The following is an 11259-nucleotide window of genomic DNA, read 5'->3' as shown; positions in this document are numbered from 1 at the left end:
TTCTGGGTAAATTAATTGGAGAGAATTATTTTCGTCCAATTTCATAATTAGCTGTTGGCTTCCTGTCCTCATCCACACGTTCCAGGTTTGTCTAAAATAAAACCAAACAGAAACCTCTCCCGCTTGGAGTACACACACACACACGCGTATAGGTAATTATTTTAAGAATTAAAAATCGTCTATTTTAAATTACCACAGATTCAAGTTACGACACACGTCCCTTGTTGTTTTCAGCCAAACACTGAAAGCTTCAGTGTGGGCGTTTGTCTGTGATTGGACAGTTAAGTCATGGTGTCGTGTGCAACAACGTTTGAGTCCCAGTTACTGAATAAAGTTTTGACCGCCATATTCGATTTGTTCTATTAAGTGAATAATTGGTGTTTTTCGGACGTTTAACCGGGAAATTTGATACAATTAGCGTTTATTGTTCAAGTGAAATGTGTTGTGGATGATAATATGCGAGGGTTTTGTTAAATTTTGATTATTTGGACAGTTTGGAGGTAATGGTTTGTTTTGGCGGGATGACGGCGTCGGTTTCCGCCATTTTGTTTCATCGGTTTCACTTTCAACACAACATTTCTCATTAATCCAAACGATGATTTTTGAATTAAAAGGGGGAAATATATTAAAATACAAGACACAATAATAATAGAACAATTGTAGTTTTTCTTTAAATTTCTAATCACATTCCAAGATGTTTTTGTAAAAACGAATTTTTAAGCAGTTTAGGAAAATTTACAAAATGCTTTTTTTTACCAATTCCTTTATGTTTTTTTATTGCTGTCAACGAAAGCAATTACCGTAATTTTAAGGACTCATTGTAGTTTTAATTAATTTCCTTCCATCTCTAAAACAAATGAACAAACTTTAATTAACCATTTTTAATGAGCTTCAATTTATAAAACGAGGTGAAAGCCTATTTTAGGCAAGTACGTGCAAAAAATGTATTCATTGAAGGTAAGAGTAAAATAATAAACCGAAATTTAATTTAAACTGATGTTGAGAAAGACACAAAAAAGTATGACAGTTTTCACTTTTTGTTTTTTGTTTTACTAAATAGTAGACAACAGACACTTCAAAATCATATTCTGTTAATGCCTAGAAATCTTGTATTAATGTTGACTTGTTCGCTTGAAAAACCTGGGAACAATAATAAATTTATAATAAATATTAGTTTATTTAATACAAAAACAGTTTTTTGAGGTGTAGCTATGTCTGGAATTACGAGCGAATATACACTTGAAAAAATTTTGAATTATAATAATCCAAATCACCTTGATTTGCCTAAAATTACCATTTTTGCACTTCTGGTGCTGAAATATGTTACCTTGTCACTTTTTCTGGCCTAAAAAGAAGCAAAATTACATAAAAATACCCCAAATAATCATCTATGTTTCGATTAACAAGACAATTTTCGTTAAAATACGTTATTGATTTATAATAGTTTCAAATCCTGTTTATTTTCTCTCTATTTGTTTAATAAATAATAATAACTTTTTTTCATTTACGAGTAGTAACTATAGTAATTTATTTTTAAAATTACGTAGAATTACTTAGAATTATTGGAATTAATAAGGAATTATAGGAATTAAAGCTGTATAATAATTGGATTATGATGGGGTATGATGAATTTCTGTGCAATTTCTCACAATCAGGAATTAGTTATATCTTTTTTTTTAATTATCGATCTTTTAGTTTTTTTCAGTTTGTCTTCTTGTATTTTTTAAACAATGTATACAATTATCTATCTTTTTTTTAAAATAGATTTTGCTTTTGCACATAATGATACTTGCTGTTAATTTTTTTGCAAATGAGCAAAAATATCTTCAGACCTTCAAACCACATTTTTTTGACTTTAGTTAGCGGAAACGACAGTTCTTGGAAGATTAAACAAATACCTGTTGAAAAAAATCAACAATTAATGTCTTATGATGTACAGTTCAATCAATAAACTTGCAAATTCGACATCACAGGAAACAAAAGGGCAAAAATCGATACCGTTGCTAAGAAAGACAAACTAAAAATACATCAATGTACCTGAAAAACATCTGACTCCATTTTTGTGCTTAACTGAACGTCTTTTATCAATTATCCCCATACGAGAGTTATTATTTGAATCACCCTGTATTGTAACAGAATTTTACGAAAAAAAAATTTAATGAGATTTTGGTTAAAAATCAAGACTAAACGCATAAAAAAGGTATAATTACCATTTTTTGGTTTAATAACTTGGCCGTTTTTGACGAAATTTTGTTTAAAAATAGCTTACTCGCATAAAACAATCACTATAAACATCAATCTCGTGTTTTTTTTTTGTATTGAAAGAACGAAATAAATCTAGCCAAATAAGATAAAATTACATGAATTTAGATATACCGGATGCGCAAAAACTGACGCACCAACTAAGTGGTATGTGGCAGAGAAATACTTACATACAGGCTGATCCAAGGGTGTGTAATCATAATCAGTCTACATATAATTTTTTTTGCTATTTAAAATATTGCCATACCGTTTTTATAATACATAGATCGACTTAAAGTACACAAACTAAAAGTATTTTATTATTTATTTATTAACAGAAACTGTTAATCAGATACATTTTGATAATTTTGATACATTTTTATTATACACGGAGCTGTTGTAATGTGGGTGGACTAAAATTAGATTTTTGTAAATGGAACACCTTATATATGCTTGTATAATTAGATTCTACACAAAAAATAATGTAACTTTATATAAATTATTATTGATTTATTTCTTTTCGTTTAGAAGTTATTTAAGTTTTTGTTATAAAAAAGACCTTTTTTTGAAAAATCACTACGAAGTTGCCAAATGATATTTTCCGACAAATTTGCTACAGAAAAATTCAGAATATCTTGCAGTTTTAGCAAATAGTCGACTTTTACTTGAAATACGCTGATACGCGAAAATACAGGCTGTGCCAAAACACAAAAAGTTGAATAACTCATTTTTTTCAAACGGAACACCATGTATTTTTTACACGTATCGATAACATTTTACATAAGCTTTCTAATGGTAGGTATAGGGTTTGCATAGCAAATTTAAAATATTTTTCGAGATTTAAAAAAAAATTATTGTATTACAAAATAATTTATTATCCTAGAATGTCAAATGGTAATTTATTTTTTGATATGTATTAATGAAATTAATTACATTAGTAATTATTATTTGATACATAAATGTATTTTACTCATCAAGAATTAAAAATGCAATAAATAAAAAAATCAAAAATTTATTTCTTGAACACTAAGAAATATTTATAATTTTTTATACAAACCGCGTAGCGTTAATTTTTTTAGCTCATCCTGTACATTATCTGCGTGTTTTAAGTGAAAATCGACTATTGCTAAAACTACAGGATATTCTTCTGTTGCAAATTTATCGGAAAATATTCATAGACGACTTTGCAGTGATTTTTAAAAAATTGCTCTTTTTTATACCGAAAAGTTGAATCATTCCAAAACGAAAAGAGATAAAGCCATAATAGTTTATATAAGTAACATTATTTTTTGCGCAGATTCGAATTATGTAAAAATATATAGAATATTTCATTAAAAAAAATATAACTTTGGTTCACTATTTTGTATACAACACCCTCTGTATATAATAAATAATAATAATTGTGGACTTTAAGTCTATCTGTCGTATAATAAAATAAAAACGGTATGGCAATATATCAAGTAACAAAATAGTTATAGACCGATGATTACCCACCTCTGGGTCACCCTGTATAAAGGTAAAAATAGTAAAAAAATTCTTTGTATTAAAGTTATTCATAAATAACAAATTTTAAATAAATGATAGAATTTGATCAACAATAAAAATAAATTATTTTTGAAACGGTATCCTAGGAAATAATTCCGAGTGTTGGCACATAATTTTTTGATAAATTTTATTATTTTTTAAAATCAAAAAACCGCCAAAGTCTTATAGTAAATTTAAAAATAATTATTCATCATTATATTAGGGAACGATTACTTAGAGTAAAACATGAAAACATAAAAAAAGAATGAAAACTGAAGAAGTTAACAAAAGAAGTTTGAAGCCCTAGATTTTTTTCAAGATTTCTCTCGCAATCTGCACATGCTTCTCAAACAGGTACCACTGAGTTGATGCCCCAGTTTTTGAGAACCCTGTGTTTTGATGATTTTGTACGTACGTGTAATCAGTTTTACTGCAAATGTAATTAATTTCATTGAGGAAAAAGTAATGAAAATATAAAAATGTTTTATCTTTATTATTTTTGGGAAAATTAAATAGACTTTTCCTGATTCATATTATGAGTAATGCAAAAAATTCCATTTTACATTCAATTTTACATAAACAAACTAACAATTTACTCGTATTTACAACCTCGTGATAAATCATAATTTTCCTTAGTTCTCTCTCTAGACCCTCACTCATTTCTATCCCAAAACCATATGTCGCTCTGTTTTTATGTTTACTGTTGCTGTAAACTGGAGCGTCATCCACAGTTCCTTTTAGAGCTCTGTTCCCTAATCACACGTATCAAAAGTATTATACTATCATCCACAACCACAAAATTAAACGTCACGTCCTGTTTAACTTCAATCCCAGTCGCAGACATTGATAAAACGTCTCTGTTTTCTCGTAGTGCGAAAGTGACTCAAATGTGATACAAGTTCGCGTTTTGAAAACTTATTGACTGTATGAAGTGCAGACATGCCCTAGGAAATAACAGACATGCTTGTAGTGCTGTTGTGCTGCATGATGAAAATCGTTGAGTTTTCCACAGGCAAGCCTGTGGGAAAGCCCCGAGTTCGAAGACGGAGGAAATATGTGAGGAGGAAAGGTAAATAAATTGTTGAAAGCTTGTGAAAGAAATGGAATGCTGTTTTATTAACACTAAAACTACTGGAAGTAATTAACTCAAGTGGTTGGTCACAATGCCTGCATTTCTCTTAATTGAAGATATTATTACAAGAATTGCTTTCAATTAGAGGGAATAGAATTGTAGAGATGGTGACCAGACTGGACGATGAAAATATTTCACTAAAGCAAATTGTCGGAGATTATTATTATATTAATGTTGCGATATTAACCGAATGCTTGCAAAAAGTGGGACTAATTGTTTTATTTTTTGCTTAAATTGGCCGTTTACTTTGAGAAGTGCCTAAACGGTGTTTGACAAATGTGAAATGACGTAAACTTGAATGTGTGACTACTTTACGTGGAAAAGGTGTAGATATAGCAACTAATTTTGTCAAACCTAGATTTCACAGTTCATTTACCTTAAGGTCTTCAAGCAATCCACTTTTAAATTTAACAAAAAATTGTTATTGAAAAGTAAACTTTTTTGGCAATAAAACAACAAATTGTCTGTGTAAAATACTAACATGAAATCGAAAATATATTCAATTAGAGCAAGCCTTGAAAGTGAAGTGTAACTTCTGCCACATTTACGAGGAAACGAAACGAGATACAAAATCGCACGATATTCTGTACCCAAAAAAAAATAGTACGGCAGAGTAAAATGAGGGCGCTTCGAGCGTTATACCGTCTCGGTGTCAAATCGTTTTGAATTGATTTAAATTCAACCAATTCAGTCATTACTTGGAAAAAAATTCAGAAATGTTGATCTTTGCATTCTCAACAAACGGAGGAAATTTTCATGAAAAATATGAGAAAAAAATTATTTAAAATTTGCGGTTCGTCCCGTTTTTTTTCAAAACGCTGAGAATACAATTAAAGATACAAGAAAAATGTTCAGAGGAATGTTGTAGACAATTAAATTTTCTTTTAAAAAACCTGAGCTCATATCTGTATCTTCAACGGTTTAGGCCCTAAAGGCGCTCAAAGACGTTCAAGCGACGGATTTCCTTCAATTTGTCGGTGGTTAAGGCTCTAGACCCTCTGGGAGCTGGCGCATACGTTTTACGTGTAAACTGTTTTTACTGTTTTTAGCCGCAAATTTAGACTTGAAGAGTTTCTTGACATTTGCAGTGTTTCTTTATAAGTAAATGTAGGTCGAAGAGTCATTTTTGATTGAAATAATTGCCTAGATATTTTTTTATTAAATAAAATGTCTGTTAATGAAGTTGATACGAATTTTTGATAACGGTGCATTGTATTGAGAATTTAAAAAAACCATTTTATAGGAAATTTAAAAATACAGACTTGAGATATTTTAGATTTTCGTTAACTGTTCTTAATTGTTAGATATAAAGCAAAAATTAAATTGTAAGTAGGCAACTTTTAATGCATCCTTCTTGGAATGCGTAGCTAGCTGGAAGAAGATTTATGACGGGTTTAGGACGCACCGCTGGAGGTAACCACCATTGGGGTGACCCACAAGATAATAATTTTATTGCATTTGTTCAAGAGAAATGTATCGGCACAAATAGGAATTTTAGCGATTTCTCTAATAGTGGTATAAAATTAAAGCACATGAAGTTCTTTGGTTTTTAATAAGCGATTTGAAAATTTTGTGGTGTAAATGCCACTATTCCCTGATATTTTCTCCAGAATTTTAAATACAAATTTGTTTTTGTTATTTACATTTACGACTGCCGCAAAGCATCTTCCATGATAAGAACCGCGTTCTGAAAAATTTATTCTTTTACCCCCAACAAGTTTGTTAACTACTGAATTAAATGGCTCAACAGAATTATTATCGACATCATACAATAGACTTGAAGATAAATTTGCAACTCGTTTTAATGCCTGCATGAACAACTCAAACAAGGAACTATTTTTAAAGTCAGAATATGCAACTGCATTTGTTATTTGACCAACTGTTTTACAAAAATACGTAGCGCACTTTGAATGATTACCAAAAATATGTGCAGGTCCATTTAAAATATCATTTTTCAGGTTTTCTGCTTTTTGATCGAAAGTACAGTTTTCATTTTTTCTGTATTTTATCGCTGAAACAATTGCGGTTCTAAATTTCAAATAATTGTTGCGCAAAAAAGTTTTTATATTTATGTCAGAACGAGGAGTTTTAGCGATTTCTCTAATTTTAGTACAAAAATTTCGTAGTATATGATTTTGGCATTCAATTTTTTTAATAAAATAATTAGGCCCGTATGGTCTTGCATTACGAATTTTTTTGTAGACGCTATTATCACCATCTCCTATGAGGTTTTTAAATCTTACATTATGCATGTCTACTGATTTTTTAAATTCATCCAAAATAATTGCTGCTTCCATTGAAGTTGAAGTGTTTTTCCAATTTTTAAAACATTTATGAGGGGGCGTCGTTTGGTTTTTTTTTCTTATAATACATACATTTTTTACAATTTTTATTTTTAACTCCCACGTATAAAATTTTTTTGGTTTTTAAATTACGTTTTTAAATTACGCATTATTTGTTTTCGACTTTTTCTTTTTTTTGAAAAACTTAGTTTACTATTATTACCCATAATTTTAAATATACAAAGATTTCAACTATTTACAAGTGATATAATAAGAAATTAGGAAATACACTTACCAACCAGCAGTCGCAACAAATAATTAAATAAAAAGAAATAGATAAAATTGATATTCTGCAAAGTAACAAATTAAAAACTACAAATACCACTGTTTAAAAATTACCACTTATTACAAAACACTGTGGGGCAAGAAAGTGACCAGCACTCTGCAAAGACTCAAAGAGTAAAGAAGTTGTAGAACTATATGTTTTGATTATATATAAGCACCAACCACCACCCTAAACCCTCCACTAAATACAAGTCTTATGACTCATGAGCTTATGAAAAACTTTCTAAACTTTCTAATAAACATTTTTGTTTACATGTGATTTCAGTTTCAGGTACCCGATCTTTAGCAATGTTTACTTATATTTTAAAGAAATACACAAAATTTATATAATGTAAGAGTAACGCAGCTATATCTTTGCAAGCTAGTTATAGAAAAATTGTATAAATTTAATAAAAAAACGAGAAATAATTCCTAAATTCTAAAATAATACATAATTATAAAAGTATCATTTATTTTACTAGGCGTAACGTAAACAAATTATATCCCTAAGACTGGATCTTACAATCTTTCGATACGTTATTTGTACTATAATTATTACTGGGTATAGTTACAATAAATTTTTACAACAATGTATTTTTCAGAATTTATTACCTGGATAAAATTATCAGACGAAAAAGCGGGTTTAAAGAAGTTTTCATCATTTTAATGAGATATTCCTAGTAACTTCTTTAAAGTTAAACTGTTTTCTGAAAGAACAATAATGTTTCACCAATTAATTTTTTTATTTTATATTTTTTCAATGCAAGTGATCCAATTAGAAATGCACATGACACATAATATAGCGAACAGAATTCGGTTAATTAAAACATAAAACCCAATAAATAAATGGTGTAATGGTGTATTATTTTTTACAAAACTATGCTAGTATTTTATTATTCTTTAGTATCAAATTTTTTTAACAAAATAAAAAACGTATTTTTCACTGTATGTTGCTTGAATCTCTGAAATAAGAGAAACTATCGTGGGCGATAGTGGAATTCAGTTTGTTTACATTATTTGCATTTTATGAGAAGGGACAAGACACCCCGAGGCGAAAGTCGGATGCCTATCCGATGATTGACAGCTGTCACTGAAAACAGGTCTAAAAAAGTATGCAACTTGTAGTACACCAATTCTCAACAATCGCTTCGGTACCCTGAAGCCCTGAAGTATTGGCAAGTGAATTTATACCTAAAGCGTTGAAGATAGAAATATAGTGTCGCGGCCTTTTTTGTAGCAAATTTAATTGTTACAACGTCGTTATTTACCCTTTTTTAATATCATCAACCGTATTCGCAGCGTTTTGATAAATAGGCGATCGCTTAAAATTATCAATTTGTGTTTCACCTGATATTTTTGCAAGCGCAGCAAATACGGTTAAAGAAACAAAAATGTGTAAATAGAGAATTACATTTTCTACAAAAAAGGCCAATATAAAACAACGTAACTTCAAAAGTACGGCCGTAAAAAACGGCTAAAATGATAAACACCAAATTATTGCTTCTACAGAGTGGTCCAGCCCAGCTTCCGTTTTCTGTAGCTCAGTTACTATTAAAATTGGAGTTTTGTTATTTTGTAGACGTTATTTATACCCTAGGACACATCTTAAGAAATTATTTTTTGATTATACAGAGTGTCCCAAAAATGGTATGACATCATAATAATCAATTTTTTGAATGGCATGTTATTATTTTTTTGTCCTCATTATAAAACTTTTTTAGCTTCTTACATGTTTCTAAAGTTTTTTTCAAATCGATTCAGGAATTATTGTTAAAAAAATAAAAAACTAAAAAATCGGTTTTACACCTTTGGTTTAAACAATTAATAAAAAATAGAAACAGTGGTTTTTTGATGACATTATTACTACGTAAGAGTTAAACAAGATCTAACAGACATGTTAAGTGACTTTGATTGATTTGAATTACTACAGGGTGTTTACAATTTTTTTTTTAATTTTCAAAGCCTTTTATTTAGTTTATTTTAAATGGCAATCCCTGTTTATTTTTATACCATTCGATGGGGAACTAGAAAGTGAACTCTAACGTAAATCCTAACACATTCGGAGTTATTTGCAAAAAACTTGTTTTGTCAGCTATTTTGTTGACAAATTTAATAAATAAAACTCGAAGATGACTCCAACCCTGTTTATTTTTATATCATTCGATGCCGAATTAAAAAAGCATTTTTTGTTATTACAATCATATAGCAAATCCTTAATCATGTTCCACTTACAATAATTAAGTCATTTGTCATTGACAGAAGGAGTTTTTAGCAAATAGCTCCAAATGTGTTAAGATTTGCAGTAGGGTTGTGATAACAAAAAATGTTTTTTTTTTAATTCTGCATCAATTACCATAAAAAGGAACAGCGTTGAAACCATCTTCGATATCAGTTGATTACACTTGTCATTAAAATACTTGACAAAATAAGTTTTTATCAAATAACTCCAAAATGTGTTAGGATTTACGTTATGGTTGCATTATAATAGGTTGATCGTTTTTTATTTCTGTATTGAATGATATAAAAATAATTGTCATTTAAACTAAGCAAAATAGAAGGCTCTAAAGATTAAAAAGTTTGGAAATAAATTGTAAACAACCTGTAGTAATTCAATCAATCAAACTCACTTAATAAGTCTGTTAGACCTTGTTTAACACTTACGTAGTAAAAATGTCTTCAAACAAGCACTGTTCCTATTTTTTATTAATTTTTAAAACTAAAGGTGTAAAACCGATTTTCTTTTGGTTTTATTTTTTTAACAGTAATTCTTGAACCGATTTGAAAAAAACTTTAAGGACATGTAAGAAGCTAAAAAGCTATCATAATGAGCACAATAAAATAATAGCTTGCCATAAAAAAAATTATGACTATAACGTCAAACTTTTTTAGGAACACTCTGTATAGTCAAAAATATTTTCCTAAAATGTGTTCTACAGTATAAATACCATCTACAAAATATTAAAACTCCAACTTCAATAATAAGTGAGCAATAAAAGACGGGAGCTAAGTTGGACCACTCTGTAGAAGCAATAATTTGGTGTTTATCAGTTGGGACACGTTGGAAGGGGGTTCAAAAATCCCATTAGTCAATTGAGCCACAGGTTGAAGAATTTGGGTTTAATACAAGGAAATTATCGGCAGTAATTTCGGTTACCTACTATTAACACCAAATCCATTTTTCACCTAATCACCATTGTTATTTAAGTTACTTATTAGAAAGTTAGTTTACCCAAAAGTTTCCTTAAAACGATTAAGGGACTTATTTTAAGGGACTAATTTGGAGGCAAATCCTGATAAACAGGTAACACCTTTTACCAACAGGTAATACAGCAAACATGTTTCTTGGAATGTCAAGCACATTCAAACCTAAATCGCTTTTAAATGGTAGTATTATCTTTATGATTTCCAATAAATGTGAAAATGAAAAGCCGTTTGAAAAACAATTTTTCAACTAATTACGTCAACAATCAAATTGTAAAGTTGTTATATATGGTGTTCCAGGGGTGTGTAATCGGTCTATAACTTTTTTGTTATTTAAAGCATCGCCATTCCGTTTTTAATATATGATAAACGGACTTTAAGTACACAAACGAAATATATTTCTGTTTTACACAGGGTGCCGAACCAAAGTTATATTTTTTTAAATGGAACACCTATATATTTTTGCATGACTAGTTTCTTCGCAAAAAAATAATGTAACTTTATATAAATTTATATGAGCCTTTTCTCTTTTCGTTTTGGAATTATTCAACTTTT

At 29.3% G+C, this 11259-nt stretch overlaps 1 protein-coding gene across 4 annotated transcripts in view; it reads left to right on the top strand.

Annotated features, from left to right (window-relative positions):
* The window catches only part of LOC661485 (uncharacterized protein), a 66451-nt gene that overhangs the window by 6221 nt on the left and 48971 nt on the right, over positions 1–11259 (top strand). Inside the window, exons 1-2 of one of the 4 annotated variants that reach the window (XM_015984244.2) lie at positions 330–500; positions 4637–4834. The exons of 1 other annotated variant lie outside the window; for it this stretch is intronic. In XM_015984244.2, coding sequence (XP_015839730.1) covers positions 4726–4834 — 109 coding nt within the window. In that variant the 5' untranslated portion in view covers positions 330–500; positions 4637–4725. Of the gene's footprint in view, positions 1–329; positions 501–4599; positions 4835–11259 lie in introns of those variants that run through there. 2 more of the 4 variants (XM_967640.5, XM_008193412.3) reach the window with 2 other exon arrangements.

Source organism: Tribolium castaneum, chromosome 7 (genome assembly GCF_031307605.1).
Source record: "Tribolium castaneum strain GA2 chromosome 7, icTriCast1.1, whole genome shotgun sequence".
NCBI classification, from domain to species: domain Eukaryota; kingdom Metazoa; phylum Arthropoda; class Insecta; order Coleoptera; family Tenebrionidae; genus Tribolium; species Tribolium castaneum.
This window is presented reverse-complemented; position numbering and strand designations above follow the sequence as displayed.